This window comes from Strix aluco, chromosome 5 (assembly GCF_031877795.1).
Source record: "Strix aluco isolate bStrAlu1 chromosome 5, bStrAlu1.hap1, whole genome shotgun sequence".
NCBI classification, from domain to species: Eukaryota; Metazoa; Chordata; class Aves; order Strigiformes; family Strigidae; genus Strix; species Strix aluco.
The window spans coordinates 51,693,784-51,718,204 of record NC_133935.1 but is presented as its reverse complement, the minus strand read 5'-3'; the positions used below and the strand labels follow the sequence as shown (position 1 = coordinate 51,718,204).

The 24,421-nt window shown below is 41.8% G+C and overlaps 1 protein-coding gene across 8 annotated transcripts in view; it reads left to right on the top strand.

Annotated features, from left to right (window-relative positions):
- MON2 (MON2 homolog, regulator of endosome-to-Golgi trafficking) overlaps nt 1-24,421 on the top strand; it is a 132,491-nt gene that overhangs the window by 21,222 nt on the left and 86,848 nt on the right. For all 8 annotated transcript variants that reach the window (XM_074827338.1, XM_074827333.1, XM_074827332.1 and 5 more), the window contains exons 3-12: nt 233-360; nt 1,233-1,364; nt 14,185-14,314; nt 14,867-14,964; nt 15,628-15,753; nt 16,496-16,690; nt 17,433-17,557; nt 17,936-18,075; nt 20,565-20,718; nt 23,554-23,786. In XM_074827338.1, coding sequence (XP_074683439.1) covers nt 233-360; nt 1,233-1,364; nt 14,185-14,314; nt 14,867-14,964; nt 15,628-15,753; nt 16,496-16,690; nt 17,433-17,557; nt 17,936-18,075; nt 20,565-20,718; nt 23,554-23,786 — 1,461 coding nt within the window. The remainder of the gene's footprint in view (nt 1-232; nt 361-1,232; nt 1,365-14,184; nt 14,315-14,866; nt 14,965-15,627; nt 15,754-16,495; nt 16,691-17,432; nt 17,558-17,935; nt 18,076-20,564; nt 20,719-23,553; nt 23,787-24,421) is intronic.

Here is a 24,421-nt window from a genome sequence, read left to right as displayed (position 1 = left end):
CAGTGTGTAAGGCAGAAGGTGCTTGGGATTTGAGCCTCAGCCAGGGTAATTGTGGAAATGAGTTGTGGAAGCCCAGTGCCTATCTTCACTTGGCTTTTCCCTTTGGTGCAAGAGTAAATCCCAAATTTCCAAGACTGGAGATTTCTTTTTGTTAACAGGTACGATTAACAAATTTTGCATTGTATTCCTCAAAGTATTAAACATTGACTGCTTCCATATCTCTTTTTGAAAGCATTGAAAGAGAACAGCTCAGAGGTAGTCCAACCTTTTCTAATGGGTTGTGGAACAAAGGAACCAAAGATCACTCAGCTGTGTCTAGCAGCCATACAGAGGCTCATGTCCCATGAAGTTGTTTCAGAGGTAAGATCAATCTTTAAATACATAAGTATTCCAGTGTGAGAAATACAGGCCTCAAATGGAAGGTGAATGCTCGTTTTTTAGAAGGCTGTTTATATTATAATGAACACAGTCTGCAAAGTATTTTGCTCATATCTGTTTTTAAAAAAATGTAATTTAAAAGAAAACCTTTTGACTTTTGGGGGGAAAAAAGAAAAAGAAGAAAAACAGGTGAGGAAACATTAGTAACTTCTAGAAGGAAAATAATGAAAATTCAAACTAGCTAATTTAGTTTGCATTCTTACACTACAGGAACAGAACATGTAATGGTACTTGATAAATGTAATTCTTCAAGTTGCATCCACAGAATTTACTCTGCATGTTAACATTATGTATTATGTATTATGTTTTCATTACATTTTACTTATAAAAGTAAGATAAAATGGATGCATGTTTCCTGCAACTGCAAATGACATGATATATTATGGTACTGCATATATAGGGTGTTAAGAAGCTGGTGAAAATAATACAGTTAAAATATACCTTCAGTTGTGCTTGCATAGTGTAAAATTGTACTGTTGTTTCCCTGATATGAATGAATTTTGAGGGTAAAATGTCTTTGTATGGTCTCTTCTATATTTCCAAGTAGTAGATGAACTATGCTCTTTAATATGGACTCCACATGAAGAGATTTCTGCTGTTAATTCTTTAAAAATATTTGGGGAAGCTAGGGACAATGAAATTGTCTTTGAGTTCTCAGTGTAGTCCTATGGTGTAGAGAAACAGGCAAATTCAGTTATGATATGCATTTATGAGAATGTTATTCCTACATGTGTACACATGATATACCAGTATGTAAACATCTTAATTGTTGGCAAAAAACTATTTCTTTGTAGGCTGCAGCAGGAAACATTATTAATATGCTTTGGCAACTGATGGAAAATAGTCTTGAAGAACTTAAATTGCTCCAGACAGTTCTTGTACTTTTAACAACCAATACAGTTGTGCATGATGAAGCACTGTCCAAGGTAAGAATTTGTTAGTGCCAAATACAGTACTTACAAGAGGAAAAAACAGGGAGAAATTTTACATATGAAGCAACTGGAAATAATGGAAGAGGAGGGGGCTTTCTTGATTCTGTTGTGTACCAAATCTACACTCTGAAAACAGGATTTTTTTTAACTTCCTTTTCAATCTGTTTTTTAATTCATAGAGTCATAGAATGGTTTGGGTTGGAAGTTAAAGATCATCTAGTTCCAAGCACCCTGCTAAGGGCAGGGACACCTTCCACAAGATCAGGTTGCTCAAAGCCCCGTCAAAGGCCTTGAACACTTCCAGGGAGGGGGCATCCACAACTTCTGTGGGCAACCTGTCCCAGTGTCTCACCACCTTCACAGTAAAGGATTTCTTCCTTATATCTAATCTAAATCTACCCTCTTTCAGTTTAAAATAGTTACCCTCGTCATATCCCTACACTCCCTGATAAAGAGTCCCTCCCCGTCTTTCCTGTCGGCCCCCTTTAAGTACTGGAAGGCTGCTATAAGGTCTCCCTGGAGCCTTCTCTTCTCTGGGCTGAACAACCCCAACTCTCTCAGCCTGTCCTCATAAGGGAGGTGCTCCAGCCCCCTGATCATCTTCATGCCCTCCTCTGGACTCATTTAGGCAGATCCATGCCCATCTTATGTTGGGGGTCCCGGTGCTGGACACAGTACTCCAGGTGGGGTCTCACGAGAGCAGAGTAGAGTGGGAGAATCACCTCCCTTGACCTGCTGGCCACAGTTCTTTTGATGCAGCCCAGGATACAGTTGGCTTTCTGGGTTGCGAGTGCACATTGCTGGCTCATATTCAGTTTTTCATCGAGTATTACCCCCAAGTCCTTCTCTGCAGGGCTGCTCTCAGTCCAGTGACCTCTCAGCCTGTATTTGTGCCTGGGATTGCCCCAACCCATGTGCAGGCCGTTGCACTTGGCCTTGCTGAACTTCATGAGGTTTGCACAGTCCCACCTCTCATGCCTGTCAAGGTCCCTGTGGATGGCATCCCTGCCCTTCAGCGTGTTGACCACACCACACAGCTTGGTGTCGTTGGCAAACTTGCTGAGGGTGCACTCAATCCCACTGTCTGTGTTGCCAACAAAGATGTTAAACAGTGCTAGTCCCAACACCAACCCCTGAGGAACACCACTTGTCCCTGCTCTCCACTTGGACATTGAGCTGTTGACTGCAGCTCTTTGAGTGCAACCACCCAGCCAGTTCCTTATCCACTGAGTGGTCCATCCATCAAATCCATGTCTCTCCAATTTAGAGACAAGGATGTTGTGTGGGACAGTGTCAGATGCTTTGCAGAAGCCCAGGTAGATGATGTCAGTTGCTCTTCCCTTATCCACCAATGCTGTGACCCATCGTAGAAGGCCACCAAATTCATCAGGCACGGTTTTCCCTTAACGAAGCCATGTTGGCTGTCACCAATCACCTCCTTATTTCCATGTGCCCTAGCACAGTTTCCAGGAGGATCCGATCCATGATTTTGCTGGACACAGAGATGAGACTGACTGGCCTGTAGTCCCCTTGGTCTTTCTTTTTCCCCTTTTTAAAAATGGGGGTTATGTTTCCCCTTTTCCAGTCAGTGGGAACTTCACCAGACTGCCACAACTTCTCAAATATGATGGATAGTGGCTTAGCTACTTCATCTGCCAGTTCCCTCAGGACTCACGGATGCATCTCATCAGGTCCCATGGACTTGTGCACGTTCAGGTTCCTTAGATGGTCTCGAACCTGATCTCCTACAGTGGGCATTTCTTCAATCTTGCCTTTGCCTTCTGCATCTTGGGTGATGTGGCTGGAGCACTTGCTAGTGAAGACTGAGTCAAAAAATTCGTTGAGTACCTCAGCCTTCTCCATATCCTGGGTAACCAGGTCTCCCGTTTCCTTCCAGAGAGGGCCCACATTTTCCATAGTCTTCCTTATATCACTGATGTACCTGTAGAAGATTTTCTTGTTGTCCTTGACATCCCTGGCCAGATCTAATTCTATCAGGGCTTTGGCCTTCCTAACCTGATCCCTGGCTGCTCAGACAGTTTCTCTGTCTTCCTCCCAGGCTACCTGTCCTTGCTTCCACCCTCTAAAGGTGTTTTCTGTGTGTTTCAGCTTGTTCAGGAGCTCCTTGTTCATTCATGCAGGCTTCCTGGTGTTCTTACCTGACTTCCTCTTTGTTAAGATGCATCACTCCTGAGCTTGGAGGAGGTGATCCTTGAATATTAGCCAGCTTTCTTGGGCCCCTCTTCCATCCAGGACTTTATCCTGTGCTACTCTGCCAAGCAGATCTCTGAAGAGGCCAAAGTCTGCTCTCCTGACGTCCAGGGTAGCAAGCTTGTTGTGTGTCCTCCTTGCTGCCCTAAGGATCTTGAACTCCACCATTTCATGGTCACTGCAGCCAAGGCTGCCCGTGAGCTTCACACTCCCCACCAGCCCCTCCTTGTTGGTGAGAACAAGGTCCAGCATAGCACCTCTCCTCATTGGCTCCTCTATCACTTGGAGAAGGAAGTAATCATCAACACATTCCAGGAACCTCCCGGAATGCTTATGCCCTGCTGTGTTGTCCCTCCAACAGATACCCAACAGATACCAGGGTGGTTGAAGTCCCCCACGAGGACCAGGACTTGTGAACGTGAGGCTGCTCCTAACTGTCTACAGAGGGCCTCATCTGCTCAGTCTTCCTGGTTGGGTGGCCACTATAATGTCTCCTGTCCCTCCCTGCCTTCCCTTTAATCCTGACCCATAAGCTCTGGGTTGGCTCCTCATCCATCCTCCAGTGGAGCTTTGTGCACTCCAGCTGGTCACTGACATAGAGGGTGACACCCTCCACCTCGTTTCCCCTGCTTGTCCTTCCTAAAGAGCCTGTATCCTTCCATTTCAACACTCCAGTCATAGGAGTCATCCCACACATCTCCGTGATGACAGTAAGTTCGTAGTCCTGCAGGCACGTGCATGTCTCTAATTCCTCTTGTTTATTCCCCATACTACATGTGTTTGCACAGAGGCATTTAAGTTGGGCCCCTGATGAAGCTGACTTACTGGCTGGAACTCCTTTGTGCTGCTCTTCAGGTGCTCTCCTGCTGACCTGTGATTCCTTCTCCAGGGTCTGGGCATCTATTGCTGGCACTGTCATCAAACTTGTAAGGATGGGATGAATTGAGGTTCCCCTTCCCTGGCAACTTTAGTTTAAAGCCCCCTTCACCAGCTTAGCAAGCCTATGGCTGAAGATGCTCTTTGTCTTCTCTGACAGATGGACCCCATCAGCCCCCAGTAGACCAGGTTTCTCAAAGTGAGTCCCATGGTCTAAGTAGCCAAACCCCTGGCTGTGGCAGCTGTCCTGTAACCAATTGTTGGTTTGATAGATTTGAATGGCCCTTTCAAACCCCTTTCCTTTGACCGGGAAGATCGATGAAAAAACTACCTGCACTCCAGAGTCCCTTACCACTGCTCCCAGGTTTTTGTAATCCTTGATACTCCTTCAACCGCTCCTGGCTGTATCACTGGTGCTCACATGAAACAACAGTCAGTGGACTGTAGGAGGCTTGGTAGTCTCTCGGTGACATCCCTGATACAAGCCCCCAGTAAGCAGCACCATCTCTAGAGTGCATCGGATTGGCAGATGGGTGCCTCTGTACCTCTCGGAAGAGTCACCTACTGCTATCGCCCATCGCCTTTTCTTAGTTGCACTGGTTTTTATACAGGGAGCAAACCAGGCTGCCTTACTTGGCTCCAGAGTCTCTCCTGATGTGACACGTCTTTCCTCTTGAGCCTGCAGAGCAGTGAAGGAGTTCTGCAAGGGCACCTCCACAATAATACATTTCTGACTTAATGGGAACTTTAAATAAAATAATGCCTATCCTTCTCATCTGCTAAATTTGTTGTATGTATGTTTTCAAACTGAAATCAGAGCGCATAGTGCAGTGTAAGCTCTCGCTAATAAAAGCAAATATTAGAAGAAGCCTCTTGCCACCCTGACTTAAATCTCTTTTTGAAGCAGTCCATTTATTGCTTTCATTCAGAACTGAAATAACTCTATTGCATAATTTTAAACATGTAGCGTTTTGGATATTATGTTTCAACTAAGACTAAAAAGAAGTATTCCAATCCACTTTAATCTTAAATTACTAGATACTTCCCTTTGAAGGTGCAACATTGTTTACCCATCTGTGAACTGTGAAGTTCTGTTTAAAGTTCCTCTTCTAGATTACATTTTATAATTTTTCTCTTTAACTTAACAATTTTTGTTTTTAAACAAATCATTCTAAATTGCTGTCTTTGTTATGCTCTGCCTTCAGTGTATTAGTTTAATATCAGAGTGATTTTTTGTTGTTGTTGTTGTTTTTTTCTGAGAGAGAGAATAACTTGAAGAATATTTTTGAAGGCATTCTGTTCTGATGGAAGGTTTTCAGTTTTTCTTTGCTTCTGGTTTTAATGAAATAACTTTCTACCTGATTAAATGTGTGGATATTAAAATCATTATTAATCTCCTTAACAAAGGGGAAGAAAAACACAAAAGGAAAACAAGCTAAGTTAAAAAGGCCTGCTGAAGGCAGGAAGATAATGGAAAATTTATAAAACCTATAAATGACAGAATAGTAACTTGGTTGAATGGTTTGTCAGGAGGTTCTTTTTTTCACGTGAGTAGTCAAATTATGCCAAAGACTCTTCAGCACTATCTTGTTTCTTCTGTTCCAAAGAACGCTTATTTTCTAAATGAGGTGCTATGTTCTTGGGCAGAGGCATGATTTTTGAAGAAAATGGAAATACTTTAGAAAGTAAGATTGTCAGTCATTAACTGGGTAGCAGATGTTCTTTAACAATCTGCAGTGTTGTCGTTTTAAGTTTGAATCTAGGCTCTAGAAGACGACAGTTGCTGTTTAAGTCCACTGTACCTTTCCCTTCTGCATATCATATATCTGCTTCTCATCACTTCCCTCATTTACTCTTCTTCCCCTGCCTCCATATACCCTCTCTCTCTCTTTCTTAGGTTCTTGGTATCTACATCCTATTTCACTTTTTTGGTGTGTGTGTCTTCCAGACACATTTTTCAACATCCTTTATTTGTTCATCTCTCTAATGTCTAGAAACTGTCTCCTTTTGGACCCCAACCACAAGAACATGTGGGCACAGCAGTGTCAAATAGATAGGAAGGGTCTTTCCCAGCCTGTCTTCCTCTTGTCTTGTGTCCTGATCCAGAAGCATGCTCACATAATACAGTTACTGGAGAATCTAATTCCTGTACTTCTAACAATTTCCTTACTGCGTGTTAAAATCTGGTATGTCTAGAAATATATAGTCAAATCTGGGCAGGCTCGTGACAGGGGTGAGAAAAAAATATTCCCGACAGAGCAATGTCTTGTAAAATTTCTTGGTGTTATTCGGGTCCTGAAATTATTAGAGTTTCTCAGTTAACCAAATACAACCATTACTTGGCATGGGTAAAATTGTGGAATGGTTTGTTTGTTTTTTTCCCCCCAAGATTCTTTTGAGAAATATCTGAACATTCTTTTTTTTTTTTCTTTTTCCCATGTTGAAAAGTTCTTAGAGAAAATCAGTTTGAGCCAGACATATATTGCATATTCATGTTTCAGCTTGACTGATGTAAATTAAGAAAATTACTGGTAAACCATCTTGAAAAGCCCCTTATTACAGGCACTGCTGTGAGATTGAGTCACCGAGGCAAGCAGCTCTAGTGCTGGCATGGCCCGCAGTGGAGCATTCCAGTGCGGTACACAGGGGTTTCTGGGGAACCTCAGGGGAGCTGAGAGAGCTGCCAGGAGCCCGCAGTTCGTGTCACAGCGGCTGATGAGACCTGGGCAGGGCCAGGAACAACAGCGGCCAAGCCCCCCAAACACATATAAAAAAAGCCCTTTAGAGAGTGCTAGTGAGTGGGGTGTGGCTCATCAGTGAGGATGTGGCATGGCAGTTTGCGCAGCAGGGCATGCGGGAAAGGCACTGAACTTCTACCAGCTCGACCAGGAAGCAACAGTATCCCCCCCTGCAGAAAGCCATGGCCTCTCTAGGTTCTGCACCCACTACAGCTGACGCAGCTGCCCAGATAGAGCTCTGGTGGGAGCACACTGCCACCCAGGTGCCAGGCTGCAGGGTGGGCCCTACTCTTATGCTGGTACTGGACAGCAGCAGTGAGCACAGGTGTGGGAGGTGCACCCAAGGAGAGGAACTCCTCCACTTGGTGACAGAGCTCCAGAGGTCAGTAGGTTGAGGAGTACCAGGGAGTGCAAGAGAGAGAGAGACTACTGGAATGACACCCTACCTTCCTTGAGACAGGCCCAACAGGCAGACAGGACATGTGATATGGAGGATCCCCTGTCCTCTCTCTGCCTGGCTGAACACAGCGACTTAAGGGATAGGGAGCAATGGTGACAAGTTCCTGCCCAGCACAGCAAGCGCATCTGCTCTGTGACTACCCAGGCGGTAGGGCAACGAAGCTGGTGAAGGGTCTGGAGCACAGGTCTTACGAGGAGCGGCTGAGGGAACTGGGGTTGTTTAGTCTGGAGAAGAGGAGGCTGAGGGGAGACCTTGTCACCCTCAACAACTACCTGAAAGGAGGTTGCAGAGAACTGGGGATAAGTCTCCTTAACCAAGTAACAAGTGATAGGACAAGAGGGAATGGCTTCAAGTTGCGCCAGGGAAAGTTTAGACTGGATATTAGGAAGCATTTCTTTACAGAACAGGTTGTTAGGTGTTGAAATGGGCTGCCCAGGGCAGTGCTGGAGTCCCCATCCCTGGAGGTGTTTAAGAGTCGTGTTGACATAGTGCTTAGGGATGTGGTATAGTTGAGAATGGTCAGTGTTAGGTTAATGGTTGGACTAGGTGATCTTCAAGGTCTTTTCCAACCTAGATGATTCTATGATTCTGTACCCCACCTTCCCAGGTGCCCTTGCATAATAGGTATGAGGCTCTGCAAGCGGAACCAAACAACAATGAGGACGATAGTTCATCTAACTTGGAGGTGTTGCTGAGGTGGTTGGTCTACACCCTGCATCAAAACTGCTTCCCTGAAGAAAAAAAGATGGGTCACTGTCATAGGAGACTGTCTTCTGAAGGGAACAGAAGGCCCAGTATGCAGACCAGACCCACTTCTTAGGGAAGTCTGCTGCCTCCCTGGGGCCTGGGTTAAAGATGTGAAGAGAAGGCTTCCTACCCTGCTACAGCCCTCAGATTATTATCCATTATTGATTTTTCAAGTAGCCAGTGATGAAGCTGCAACTAAAAGTTCATGGGCAATCAAGAGAAACTTCAGGGCCTTGGGACGACTGGTCCTGGGATCAGGAGCACAAGCAGTGTTCAGCCCTATCTTTCCAGTTGCAGGGAATGATGAAAGAAGAAGCAGGAAGAGCCAGCAGATTAATACCTGGCTCTGAGCCTGGTGTCACTGGCAGAATTTTGGGTTTTTTGATCATGGATTGGTTACATGACACCAGATGGGGTATACCTGTCTCAAAGGGGGAAAAGTATCTTTGCACAGGAGTTAGCAGGGCTCATTGAAAGAGCTTTAAACTAGATTTGAAGAGGGACAAAGGTAAAACCAGGCTCACTCGAGATAAGCATGGGGGCAGCATGACTGTTAGAGGGACATTGAGGTCTGCCATCTCAGTGGAGATAGGGGATGGAGATCCATGCGGCAGCAAAGACACAAGGATTGTTCATGTGTTAGAAACCATGGAAGTGCCTGAGAATGGTCATGTAGGAATTAGGGCTTCTTCCCCCAAAAGGTGGCGGGATGAGTAGCCCAGCTGAAGTGCATCTACACCAATTCACACAGCATGGGCAGCAAACAGGAGGAGCTGGAAGCCATTATGCAGCAGGAAACCTATGCTATAGTTGCCATCACAGAAACATGGTGGGATGACTCACACAACTGGTGTGCTGCAGTGGATGCCTATAAACTCTTCAGAAGGGATAGGCAAGGAAGGAGAGGCAGTGGAGTAGCCCTGTATGTTAGGGAGTGTTTTGATTGTCTAGAGCTTGATGATGATGATGATGATAGGGTTGAGTGTTTATGGGTAAGAATCAGGTGAAAGGCCAACAAGGCAGATATCATGGTGGGAGTCTGTTATAGACCACCCAACGAGGATGAAGAGACAAACAAAATAGTCTTTAAGCAGCTGGGAGAAGTTTCACGATCACTAGCCCTTGTTCTCATGGGTGTCTTCAACTTATTAGATGTCTGCTGGAAATACAGCAGGGAGGAAGCAGTCTAGGAGGTTTCTGGAGTGTGTGTAAGGTAACTTCTTGACACAGTTGGTGGGTGAGCCAACTAGGGAAGATGTGCCCCCTGGACCTGTTGTTGCGAACAGAGAAGGACTTGTAGGTGGCGTGGTGGTTGGAGGCTGTCTTGAGCCTAGTGATCATGGAATGATAGAGTTTTTGATTCTTGGAGAAGCAAGAAGGTGGGTCAATAGAACTGCTACCTTGGACTTCTGGAGGGCAGACAGAGTCCCTTAGGAGGCAGTCCTGTAGGGCAAAGGAGTCTGGAAAGGCTGGACATTCTTCAAGAAGGAAAACTTAAAGGTGCAGGAACAGGTTGTCCCCATGTGCTGAAAGATGAGCTGGTGGGGAAGACCACTGGCCTGGCTGAACAGAGAGCTTTGGCCAGAACTCAGGACAAAAATGAGAATTTATGACCTTTTGAAGAATGGGCAGGCCACTCAGGAGGATTACAGGGATCTGGTGAGTTACGCAGGGAGAAAATTGGAAGGGCCAAAGCCCAACTAGAACTTAATCTGGGTACTGCCATAATACAATACAATAAAAAATGTTTCTGTAAATACATTAGCAAGGGCTAAGGAAAAATCTCCATCCTTTATTGGATGCAGGGGGAAGCATAGTGACAAAGTATGAGGAAAAGGCTGAGGTACTTAATGTCTTCTTTGTGTCAGTCTTTAATAGTAAGACCACTTTTCCCTGGGTAACTAGCCCCCTGAGCTGAAAGACAGGGATGAGGAGCAGAATGTAGCCCACATAATCCAAGGGTAAATAGTTAGTGACCTGCTACACCACTTAGACGCACACAAGTCTGTGGGGCCAGATGGAATCCACCCAAGGGTACTGAGGGAGCTGGCAGAAGTGCTCACCAAGCCACTTTCGGTCATCAGCAGTCCTGGCTAACTGGGGAGGTCACCATTGACTGAAAGTTAGGAAATGTGATGCCCATCTACAAGAAGGGCCAGAAGGAGGATCTGGGAAACAGCAGGCCTGTCAGCCTAACCTCTGTGTCAGGGAAGGTTATGGAGCAGATCATCTTGAGTGCCAGCACATGGCATGTACGAGACAACCACGTGATCAGGCCCGGTCAGCATGGATTTATGAAAGGCAGGTCCTGCTTGACAGACCTGATGTCCTTCTATGACAAGGTGACCCACTTAGCTGATGAGGGAAAGGCTGTGGATGTTGTCTATAGTAAAGCTTTTGTCACTCTTTCCCACAGCATTCTCCTGGAGAAACTGGCTGCTCGTGGCTGGGACGGGTGTACTCTTCGCTGGGTAAAAGACTGGCTGGATGGCCAGGCCCAAAGAGTTGTGGAGTTAAATCCAGTTGGCGGCTGGTTACCAGTGATGTTCCCCAGGGCTCAGTATTGGGGCCAATTCTGTTTAATATTTTTATCAATGATCTGGATGAGGGGATTGAGTGCTCCCTCAGTAAATTTGAAGACAACACCAAATTGGGCGGGGAGTATTGATCTGCTTGAAGGTAAGACAGCTCTGCAGAGGAATCTGGACAGGCTGGATTGATGGGCTGAGGCCAACTGTATGAGGTTCAACAAGGCCAAGTGCTGGATCCTACATTTGGGTCACAACAACCCTGTGCAATGCCACAGGGATGGGGAAGAGTGGCTAGAAAGCTGCCCAGCAGGAAAGGACCTGGGATTGTTGGTTGACAGCTGGCTGAATAAGAGCTGGTAGTGTGCCCAGGTGGCCAAGAAGGCCAATAGCATCCTGGGTTGCATCGGAAATAGCGTGGCCAGCAGGGACAGGGAAGTGATCTTACCCCTGTACTCGGCACTGGTGAGGCCGCACCTCGATTACTGTGTTCAGTTTTGGGCCCCTCACTACAAAAAGGACATTGAGATACTGGAGCATATCCAAAAAAGGGCAATGAAGATGGTGAAGGGACTAGAGCACAAGTCTTGTGAGGAGCAGCTGAGGGAACTGGGGTTGTTTAGCCTGGAGAAAAGGAGGCTCAGGAGAGACCTTATCACTCTCTACAAGTACCTGAAAGGAGGTTGTAGCAAGGTGGGTGTCAGTCTCTTCTCCCAAATAACAAATGATAGGATAAGAGGAAATGGCCTCAAGTTGCACCAGCGGAGGTTTACACTGGATATTAGGAAAGATTTCTTCAGTGAAAGGGTTGTCAAGCATTGAAACAGGCTGCGCTGGGAGGTGGTTGAGTCACCATCCCTGGAGGTATTTAAAGATGTGTAGATGTTGCTTAGGGACATGGTTTAGTGGTGGACTTGGCAGTGCTAGGTTAACGGTTGGACTTGATGACCTTAAAGGTCTTTTCCCAACCTAAATGATTCTATCATTCTATGATTAACCTAAAGAACCATACAGTATATTCTGAAAGTCCAGAGATGTATGATTGTGTTGTAAAATTTCAAACTACAACATCATAGACTCATAGAATGGTTTGGGTTGAAAGGAACCTGAAAGACCATCTAGTTCCAACCCCCCTGCCACTGACAGGGACACCTTTCACTAGATCAGGTTGCTCAAAGCCCCATCCAACCTGGCCTTGAATACTTCCAGGGAGGGGGCATCCACAACCTCTTTGGGCAACCTGTTCCAGTGTCTCACCACCCTCACAGTAAAGAATTTCTTCCTAATATCTAATCTAAATTTACCCTCTTTCAGTTTAGAACCGTTAGCCCTCATCCTGTCTCTACACTCCCTGATGAAGAGTCCCTCCCCATCTTTCCTGTAGGCCCATTTAAGTACTGGAAGGCTGCTACAAGTCTCCCCGAAACCTTCTCTTCTCTGGGCTGAACATCCCCAACTCTCTCAGCCTGTTGTCCTAAGGGAGGTGCTCCAGCCCCCTGATCATCTTCATGCCCTCCTCTGGACTCATTTAGGCAGATCCATGCCCATCTTATGTTGGGGGTCCCGGTGCTGGACACAGTACTCCAGGTGGGGTCTCACGAGAGCAGAGTAGAGTGGGAGAATCACCTCCCTTGACCTGCTGGCCACAGTTCTTTTGATGCAGCCCAGGATACAGTTGGCTTTCTGGGTTGCGAGTGCACATTGCTGGCTCATATTCAGTTTTTCATCGAGTATTACCCCCAAGTCCTTCTCTGCAGGGCTGCTCTCAGTCCAGTGACCTCTCAGCCTGTATTTGTGCCTGGGATTGCCCCAACCCATGTGCAGGCCGTTGCACTTGGCCTTGCTGAACTTCATGAGGTTTGCACAGTCCCACCTCTCATGCCTGTCAAGGTCCCTGTGGATGGCATCCCTGCCCTTCAGCGTGTTGACCACACCACACAGCTTGGTGTTGTTGGCAAACTTGCTGAGGGTGCACTCAATCCCACTGTCTGTGTTGCCAACAAAGATGTTAAACAGTGCTAGTCCCAACACCAACCCCTGAGGAACACCACTTGTCCCTGCTCTCCACTTGGACATTGAGCTGTTGACTGCAGCTCTTTGAGTGCAACCACCCAGCCAGTTCCTTATCCACTGAGTGGTCTATCCATCAAATCCATGTCTCTCCAATTTAGAGACAAGGATGTTGTGTGGGACAGTGTCAGATGCTTTGCAGAAGCCCAGGTAGATGATGTCAATTGCTCTTCCCTTATCCACCAATGCTGTGACCCTTTCGTAGAAGGTCACCAAATTCGTTGGGCATGATTTCCCCTTAACAAAGTCATGTTGGCTGTCACCAATCACCTCCTTATTTCCATGTGCCCTAGCAGAGTTCCATGATCTTGCCAGGCACAGAGGTGAGACTGACTGGCCTGTAGTTCTCCAGGCTTTTTTTTCCCCCCCTTTTTAAAAATGAGTGTTATGTTTCCCAGTCAGCGAGTCACTGGACTGCCACAACTTCTCAAGCATGTGGGGATACTACATGGAGATACCATCTGAGCAGAATCCACGAATTATTTAGAAGAAAAAGAAGCAAAAGAATATTCTGAAGTTTGTATGGTTTAGAGCATGTATGCACTATGGCCAGGTGTGGTTGAGGTTCATGCAAGTGCAAGAACACAGAATAAGGACAAAAGAACAAGAAATACAGGTTTCGCTACACGTACAGATGCTAATTTTCAAAATTAAGTTTAAAATAAGTAAGTATTAAACTATGTGTTAGAGGTAATACGAAATCCAATGGGAAACAGTATTCAGGTCACTGCCAGCACAATTACACATTAGAGTATGAACCACAGAGAGAAATAATACCAGTCAAGGCAACATGGTTGTGAAAGTATTGTGATTTAATGTAGGAGAGGAATAGCATTTTAGCTTTGGTGTTGACTGACCTTTCTGTGATTAACTGTATAATCCTAATGTCCAGGTTGTTTTATGTGGTTGATTACTGTGTATTCTCTGTATGATGATTGTGGTTTTATTGGCACATCACAATTGGCACAATACCACTTCTAGAATACCTTTGGGGAGGATTACTAAAGAGGGTTTTGAATAGGGTAATCTATAAAACTTAGTCTGGTTCTTCAAATTTAAAATTTTTTTCAGGCAACCTTTTGACAAACTGGTGGAAAGCATTCCTCAATCAGTTGTCTTAACTCTTAGCTAAAAGATGAAAATATACTGTTGTAAGGTGATTTTTTTTTTTCTTTTCCTTTCAGGCAATTGTACTTTGTTTTCGATTGCACTTCACAAAAGATAATATCACAAATAACACTGCAGCAGCTACAGTAAGGCAGGTAGTTACTGTTGTATTTGAGAGAGTGGTTGCTGAAGATGAACGATACAAAGGTGGGCATACTTCTTACTCTGCTTGTTTGTATTGACCTGTTTTTCGGATACACATCAAATGTTTATCTTTCTCAGATAAAGAACTAGGAAAAAGTCTATAAATATTATAAAAAAAAATCACAGACATTATTAATTTTTACTGTCTTTTATGCACTTACTTATATTCAGAGGAGATGAAATCCTTAGCCATTGTGTCAGTCCAAGTCAATACAGCGATATATAAAACCTAGATTTTTTTCAAGCTGTGAGAACTGGTTTTCTGGTTAGTATTGTGAAGGAATTTCAAATGAGGGTGTCATTCAAGGTGAAGGTAACTTAGATTAATGAGTGTGAAGAATATATGGTAGTAGTAGTTTTGAAGAGCACATTTATTGGAAAGAAGTGCTTGGTATTGATGATCTTTAGTCTTCAATCTAATGTTTATTTCTGTAGATATGATAAGTTGCAGAAGAATTACCTGGCCGTTTTAGAATCTTTTTGTAAGAACACTTAATCCATACTTGATTTTCAGTGGTTCCTTTGTTCACAAAACTGGTTTTTGTTTTTACGCAGGCACTATTGACCAGCCAGTTGCAGTTCAAGGAAATAGTAACAGAAGATCTGTCAGTACACTGAAGCCATGTGCTAAAGATGCATATATGCTTTTTCAGGTAATTGGGGAGCATATATTTATACATTTGCAGTTACAATTGGGTGCTTCTACATCTCTGTAAGAAATTCCAAAAATTTGCTGTTGGCATATTGACAAGGTCATTAACCAGAGCCTCAGGCTTTCTTATGCACATTTATTGTAATTGGCAATGATATGCTATATCCCAGCAGGGTGATTGGAAAATGAAGACAAAGTGGCCTAGAAAAATGCTTTACTATAAATCTTAAATAGTAGCTAAGCATGCATGTCTGCATTAAATTCAAGATTCTTTTTTCTGTAAGCTAAACACTGCTACTATAGTTTAGTCTTGCTTCTTGTGCTTGGTATTGTATATTAAAATTGAGTATATAATGAAAAGTAGTAGTTGTATTCATCACACCAATAAAAATCTTCTTGACTTAGCAAATTCACTGGTCTTGAGAGATTTTTGAGGGCAGGAATGAACACAATTGCTACAAGGATTCCAGCAAAGTTTAAAATTTGTTTTAAAAAGTTTTTTGCTTAGTAATTTATGTAAAAGAAGTGTTTGAGGAAAAATTATTGAAATTGGGAAATTGCTCATTACAAAAGGGAGAGAGTGCAGATCTTGTTGTAGACTCAGAAAACTTATGCTGGTACGGACTGTGCAGACAATGTAAATGTTACTGTATTTCTTTTTAAGGATCTTTGTCAGTTAGTTAATGCTGATGCTCCCTACTGGCTCGTGGGTATGACAGAAATGACCCGGACATTTGGCCTTGAACTTCTTGAGTCAGTCCTCAATGACTTTCCACAAGTGTTTTTACAAGTGAGTAGTTCTTAGAGGGAAAATAGGAAGACTTATGTTCACATGAGTAGTGAAATTTACACTCTATTAACCCCTCTTTAATTTAGCATGAGTACTACTTTTCAAAAAGACTTGTAGCTTTTACATATTGGGCTTTTATAATAGGAAAGTATGGCGTGCATTTTGTCCACTTCTTTCTATTCTCTTACACTATTTGTGTATTTTGTAGAGCATGTTGTACTCTGTTTCACTTTTTGTTTTGCCATTAAATCTCCTCCAAAGATGCATTTTCCTATCTTGCATGATTTATGACAGCTCCGTAACTTAGTTTGTGGCATTGTTATTTCTACAGAAACATTAACCTCACCCCACTTGCAAAGGAGCAAGAATCATGACTATAAATTGTGTGGTTCTACTGCACATAAGTGCACCATGATCCTACAGTAACACATTTTAGCAAACAGTAGCTAGATTTAAAAATTAAATATATAATAAATGATGTATTAGCAGCCTACTTCAATTTGCAAAATGCAAAAAGAGTGGTGTGTGGTATGAACCTGACAATGTCATTTCATCATGCTTTTTGGTAACTTTACAATGGTGTCTGCCATTCTTCAATTTCCTGAGCATGTAATTTATACTGAGATTTACATGACTTCAGAGTGCTTAATCATAACAGTAAATGTAAATAAGATGCATAATCAGAGCTACTGGTAGCAATTAAAGAATGTCTGCTTTTAATTTGTCCTGTCTTCTTTTTCAGCATCAGGAATTCAGTTTTCTTCTTAAAGAAAGAGTATGCCCTCTTGTTATAAAGCTCTTCTCTCCAAATATCAAATTCAGGCAAGGTTCCAGCACGTCATCTTCCCCAGCACCAGTGGAAAAACCATACTTCCCCATCTGTATGCGTTTGCTGAGAGTAGTTTCTGTTTTGATTAAGCAGTTTTACAGTTTGCTGGTAAGAATATGTTCAGATTTTTTTTATGCAATTCTGTTTCTCTATGTATATGCCAGTACTGTGATCAGTAATAGTATTAATTAGTTCTTGAGAACTGTTGACATAGACCGAGAGAAGAAAAGTCTAAATATTCTTTTCCTCTTGTGTGTATTTGTATTTACATGTATTCTACATGTGTGACTTTATTAAGCATGGGCTTGTGTAAATTCTCAGAGTAGATTAGCTGTTGTCTTTTCTGTACTTAATTGCCTTTCAGTTAAGGTTTTGGGAACCTCTTGATCTTCTCCTCGTTTGCCTGGCTTTAGATAATGTTCATTGCTGTGCCTTGTTAATACTTGGTAAGAGGCTTTTGACTTGTGTTGCTAAAGCTTTGACAGAACGTGCATAAAAACCACATGTTCAGCTGTTCTTACCTCCCAGATTTTAGATATTTCCTATAAAAGATTTTTTTTCTGTTCCGTTTGTTTACTGTAGCACATGTCAGAACTTTAATGCAATGTCTGTGAGGAATTTAACTCCTTCAACACAATTGCATATGTGGTGTTAGGCTGGCAAAAATATTATGATTATTAGGTATGTTTTTTTATATAATTTTGAGTAAATGCTTGTTGAAGGGGTTTTTTAGGTCCTGTGCAAAATTTGTTGGGATAGGATTCCTAAAATGAAACTGAAGGTTGTTTTAAAAAATATTCTGTAGGAGACTTTTTCTTTTAATTTAATGACTATAAACTATACCTTTTAGGTAACAGAATGTGAAATCTTTCTGTCATTGCTGGTTAAGTTTCTGGATGCAGACAAACCACAGTGGCTAAGAGCTGTTGCAGTAGAATCTATTCACAGGCTTTGTGTGCAGCCTCAGCTATTAAGGTATTAAATATATTGAGTTTCACTTTTACATAAAATTTGAGAAATATTTTTATTTTTCTCTGGTGGAAAATGCTTCCTAAAACATTGTAAATATGTAGAAATTTTAATGCAATAAACTTTTCAAGATAATTTTTTATAAAGCATTAGGCAATGCTTATTATCCACGAAGGGCTGAATTATAGTTATTTGCATATTCCAACTCTCTGTCTTACCAGTGTCAAAGGAGCATTTACCTAAAACTAAATGGTACAATTTACCTAAATATTTGCAGTTAAAATGTGCATTTAGTCTACAGTAGGGGGGGGGAAGTTGCTGTTAACATACGCTTTTAGTCCCTAATTTGTCAAATACTTATTATGTTTTATAAAATACTTCCAGGTCGTTTTGTCAGTCATATGATATGAAGCAACATTCCACTAAAGTTTTCCGTGATATTGTGAATGCACTGGGGTCCTTCATCCAGTCACTATTTCTTGTACCAAGCACAGGGAATGCATCAGCAACACCGAGCCAAACTGGTAAAGCCTTGTCCTTACTATCATTTTAATTTTCCAGCATTTTCTTGTAATAATAAATTCTGATTTAATTCAGTGTATACATTTGGCTTGGTACAGTTCTGTACTTCCATGTTCATTGAGGTGAAAAGTTAGCTTGAGACAAACTAGAGTTTTCAGGTCTGGTGCAACAGGTGATTTTATCTACCTGTATTGTGGGGAACATGTAGCCCCTAGTCAGAAGAGCAGTGTCCCTGCATTTGTGTCTGCTTCTACAGCGACCAAGCTCCTTGGTTCACAACTTTTCTGAGGGAATTGCTTCTAATTTCTGACTATAACAAATTTGTCTGATTTCTGTCTCCTTGTGCGGGGCTGTCATTTATGGCAGTGTGCAGCTGAAGTAGTAAGACAGTGTGTGTTTGCTTCCTCCTGGGAGGCAATAGCGAATTCTTCTCCAGGGACAAAACTCACCTGAGGAAGCAAAGAGGTAGAAAGAATGATCTGTGTTTTACAGATGATCTCTGCTTTTTCTGTAAGCTGGAAACAATCACTTACTGATACTAAACTTGATTGTCTTTTCTTGCAGCCAGGGTTTTGGCACTTCGCTAGGTATAATTTTATTTCTATAAGAAGGTCCTCCTGTTAATGCCTTTGGAGGTGTTTCCATCTGCGTTAAGCCTCTCTGCTTCTTCCCATGGTTCTGGAAGCAGAAGCCTCAGCAACAAACAACATAAAAATAATTTCTAAGGTTGTCTTTTGACATGCCTTCTTAGAAGAGATAATAAACATAAAGTATAATTATCATATCCACTATTAAACTAATAACATTAAAAAGTCTGGTTTGAGACTCACGCCTTCCAGGGTTCACTCATGAAGTAAGTCTGAATTCCAAGTTGGTGTTAGCATTGGTAGCATGAAGAAGTTTGTGTCGGTAGCTGTTGTTCAATGGCTGTCTGTACAGAAGCTGATAGAACACTTCTATTAGTATTACTTCTGGGTTAGTTTAATCCACTTAAGGTAAATCAGAAGAGCAGTTTTCATCATGTAACACAGATGTATGAGAAGCCATTCTAAAATACTCATTCTTCGGAAAACTTAAATTTTGAGTTCATGTGAAACAGCACTGCAGTAGGGTCATAGCCTTAGCGCTGTCGCTCTTCCTTTGGCTTATTGTTCCAGTTTGTTTTCTCCTTTACCTTTTCATTATTTCTTTCTGCTTGAGTGTTTCTCATGTCTCTTTCTCATGCATTTCATTTCTTGCCTCTTTTCCTCCTATGGTCATGTCTAACACACAGAGAGCAACCTGATTTTTTGAACAGAGTCTTCTCTGATTCTTAACGACAGTCCTGACATAGCAGGCTGTCTTATACACCTGTAGTTGGCTTTTGAGCCTCAGTTTTGCAACAAGATAGCTGTTGCGTGGGAGAAGTTGAAATCTGCATCTACCTAAGTTTTGTGTTGCTTTTTTTACACTGGTGTATTGTAAGCCTTATAACAACTTTAAGGAGTTATGTTGATACAAAAAATAGTTGTATATGTCTTACTGCTCAGTGGGATCACAGAAAATGACACCAGTGTAACTGCATTTGTGTTAGTGGCAGTGTTTGGTTAACCATTTCCATTTAGCAGTATGGTTTTGTTGTTTCAATCTGTTGCCCTTTACTGTGTTAAAGTGTATACACAGGCTTCTGTGTGTATTCATATTGCTTAAATTAGTAGTTTAGTCTCTACACATTAAAAGCGAGCACAGCAAAATGGCAGTTGTTACCCTGATGTATTAAGTGCTGTGAGTCGCCTTCGAGAGTCTGAACTTGTGGTACCTACACCTAGTAAGTATAGGCCTCCTTCTGTATATAGGAAGTGTATATATACAGAATTCCTTGTCCTTTTATGTGCTTTTTTTGTGTTCTTAAATGGGAACCAAAATTTGTCCCCTCCTAGCTGTTGGCTGGCACATTGTCAGCGCTTCCCTGATATGGTTTTGTTTTCTCCTACCTTGGAATGGAACAGATTAAAACTTTGCAGTTCTCTGAGGTTTTGTTGTGGCTTTTGCATTTCTGAAATCTTTAAAGTTTGTGATGATCTTTGTTCTTGGAATGATTAACCTCTCTTTCCTATTACTGAGTTCTAGATGCAGCTATTTAAATAATCCTTAACTTTTCAATATCTGACTCTTCACTAAAATATTTGTTCTTTTATTGAGACCATGTGAGATTAGTTGGTTCACAGAGTGTTATGAATGCTGCTATACCTTTCACAGAAACATTTATTCTGACTGAAAATAAGGCAGTTGGCATCAATCAGCTGTGCCTTTTAAACTAATTACTTTGCACATAAGATTGTGTTTTAGACAGCAGAGGGAGCTCAAAAATAGATTTTGTGTTGGTGGTGGTTTATATTATCAAGCAGGGTGTTTCATAATCCATGTATCTCAACTTTAAGTCTAGAAAAACGATGTTCACTAATTGCTAAAATTAGATTGGTTAATTTTATCACTTTGTATTTCTGAACAGGAAGCAATGCATCGGGGAATACTGGCTCAGCACAAACTAACCCAGGAGTGCTTGGAATGGGAGGAGGTGCAACTGTATTACCTGCCTTTGAGTACAGGGGCACTTGGATACCTATCCTGAATGTAACAGTACAAGGCAGTGCTAAAGCTACCTAGTAAGTACCTCCATCTTTTTGAAAATATATATAACAAATATTTTTATTTCCAACTTAAACCATCAAGGATTTTTTTACTAGTGAATACTGAGGGCTTCATTTCACTGGTGTTGAGGTATATTATGGATTTTATTTTTGTTGGTGCCATGAGGTGTTGTGATTTTTTGCTATTTTGTCCGAGTGCTCTGGATTCTGATCCAAATATCCCCTATGGCTTTAGCATCTGTTGGATATTTTTCTACCATACTGTTACTGTATTAACTCTTCACTTTTAGGCCTTACTACAGTATATAACAATTCTAGAATATTTTTTGCTGGGTTGTGTAATGGCAAACATTAGGGTCGTTAAGCAAATGGGCCATCAGTGGGAGTGAAAAATAGCTTTCTTACACCAGCTTTACTGTATTTACAGTTTTTAATGACAGGATATTGTAGCATATAACCTATATATGAAGGTTAGACTATGAATGCTGCTTTGACCAGTTATTTTGTCATGACTTTGTATAATGGAGATCATGTTCTCGGTTTAGAGCTGTAGATACTATGTTACTTTCAAAATAGTGAAAGGTTTTTCATGGCAGTCATGACCATTGAGGGTCAGTCTCTTCGGAATAGGAAATTATTTGTACAACCCATGAAATTTTGGTATACTAATACTCAGTGAAATCAACAAATAGCCTGGATTCAAATACTTTTTTAAGGCAGAAACTCCTTTATCTGCCTTTGAGATGCTGAAGGACAAATTCATTCTCAGATTTCAGTAGTTCAACATCTATGTGTTGACTTGACTTTTTGTTCCAGCAATGGCCATGAATGTTATTTTAGATTACTTGACTGTTCTCAGGAAGTGCAAATTTTTAACAAAAGTAGATAAAAGCCAGTTCATGCTTTGGCCAGCTACTGCAACCTCCTGCTTTACTTCCTTTTCTTTTTTATTACTTTTTATTCTTAACTGGCTCAAGAACAGTGCAGCCACCATCATGGTCTCCTGTGCTGCTCTGAACTTGCTTGTGTCTTAAGTTTGAATCCCTCCAGTGACTCCATGCTTCCCTCTGAGTAATTTTTGCATTCTTTTTTTCTTCTCTGTAAGATTATGGAATTGTCGCTAGCATGTCTTGTCAGCAGCTTTTCTCCTGTCTTGTACTTTTGTCTGTGGTTCCTGCATGTAAGGAGATGACTGTAACTGTGGATCTGGGTCACATCCTAGCATTGATTCTTTCCTACTGCTGCCATTAGATTTTCATACAGTGGCCACATCTTATACTTTTACACAATGATTTAATTAGAGATATGAGTTGTGAACAGAGCTGTAGGAGTCTGGGCCGCGCTGGGAGAAAGTTAGTGCAGACAGAAGAATGCAAGGACGAAGACAAGGCCAGCAAAATAAGGCTGGCAAAAACACATAAGACAGCAGATAAGTGAGAAACACCCGTGGTCAGCAAAAGCACACAAGTCCGAGCAAAACAGGGTACGAGATAAGGGATTTTTGGCAAGTTTTGGGCTTTACGTGCTAATTGCAATTAACCAATGCAAATGCTTGTAGAGGCGCGTGAACAGCGCGTGTAGATGACCTGTAGCCTATTAGAAGATAGATGAGTGCGTGTACGGAACTTAGTAGAGTATAAATGTAACCAGAAAAGGAATAGAAAAGAACAATATATAATAAAAAGACGGACGACCTGATCATCACATTGGTGTTGCGTCGTTTCTGTTCCCGCACGGAGAAATAAGGACCCCGGCTAATGGTGACTCCGACACAGAGCTAGCAGAGGTCTTTTGACAGTGTGGGCCTGTCTTTGAAAGTAAGAGTACATGACCCCTATCTCACAGGTACATTGTAACTATAAAACCCATTAATAATTGTAATTACAGCTATATATATACACATACTTATTTGTGGATAGAGGGTGAAATGCTGACCATTTGATTTACTATACTGCCTATGCCTCCAGATATCTAAGGCAGCCATCTTCAAGAAATTAGAGGTAATAACTGAAGTGTTACATGTTTGGGAGAAGGAAAATCCTTTGTGCAGAAGAGAGTGGTGACACTACGGTATAAAAGTGCCTTTGGTATATCATAACTGGAATGCCTAGCCTTTTTAAGAGTAGTTTGTAGAGCAAATGATGAAATAAATGTTTTTGGGGTAGCAGGTAGTTTTTGTTCTTTATGTGCTTTTAAGGTAGAATATGAAAAAAAGTGGCAGTGAGGCTGCAGTTCCAGCATAGTGATGCTTTAATTGCATGGTTTTCAGCAGTGAATCATGTAGACATTTCCTCTTTATACAAATAGCTTCCATTGTTTACCTGTGCGTGTAGGTGATGAATATTTGGTCATATATTATCCAGCTGTGACAGGCTTTTCTGGGCATGTGGACTCAAAAGATAACGATAATGGAACATCTGACTTGTTCTCCATTTGTTATAACTATGTTCACACTGTCATGACTTTCTGACCTATTTCTTCTGTTGTTCCTATACACTTGTTTTCTTCTGCATGGGTTCTGTTGCAGTGGCTTTGAGTAAAATAATAATAAAAGTAGAATAATTCATTCACTGAAGCTTGCTTATACGTGTTTATTTTTTAAAATGTATGTTTGCAGATCTAAATACTGTACTCGGGGTTTGTACCCTTTCATTTACTATTTTATTTAGTGACTCATTTACTCTTTTACTTAATGACTTAATCAAGAAGTTGTTCTTGTGTTGCTATAAATCTTGAAGAATGGTATTTGGGCCTGTTCGTACTTAACATTCATTTGGAATCTTATTTTTCAATTATTGTTTTTAAACACAGTGGTACTGTTACACACTTGTCATGCTTTCAATTTTTTAGTTTGGAAATGCTGGACAAAGTAGAGCCACCTACGATTCCTGAAGGCTATGCCATGTCGGTGGCATTTCACTGTTTACTGGATCTTGTCCGTGGTATCACTACCATGATTGAAGGAGAGTTGGGAGAGGCAGAAACAATCAATCAGACCACAACAGAGACAACTTCATTACCAGCACAGTCTTCAGAGCAGCAGGACTTGCACTCTGTGTCTGACCAATCAGAGAAAGAACTAGGTATTTGAAAATGCAAATGCTATATAAAATACAGCAGTTTTACATAAAGCAGGATTAAAATTGTTCATGCCTCATTGCTTAAATTTATTGTTTCTAAATTGTCTGTAAAAACTTTTAATGAAGTCGTTTCTGGGGTTTTATTTGTAACAGAACAGCAGCAGTCTCTAAAAAATTACTTGATGTACTGCTTCTGTCCTATAGCACTTTAGCCATAGGGTCCTTATGGTCTATTAATACTGTTTTACATGTATGTACATGGGATGTGAGGGAGAGCTAACAGGCATTCTGTTCTCCAGACTGCCTTCCTGTGTCCTTAATTCTGCTTAACACCGAGATCCAAGGTCACAAGAGACGACCTGACTGTGGCAGTTATGACCACATTAAAAGAATAATGTATTTCTAGTAACAAGATAAAAAGATGAACGTTTTAATGGAGAGATTTTAAATAAGATTGAAGTATTTAAGGAAGAACTTCTTTAAAAGCAGAAGTAATAGGAACGGAGGCTTGCATTTGTGCAACATAGGAGGAGTCTGTATATGTACATAGAGAAAGACTTGTGTATCAAGAGTGACTGTGGCTTGTGTTCCAGGAAGCGGAGAGTGTAGCGTAGAAGTTTGTATGGAGGCATCAGCGG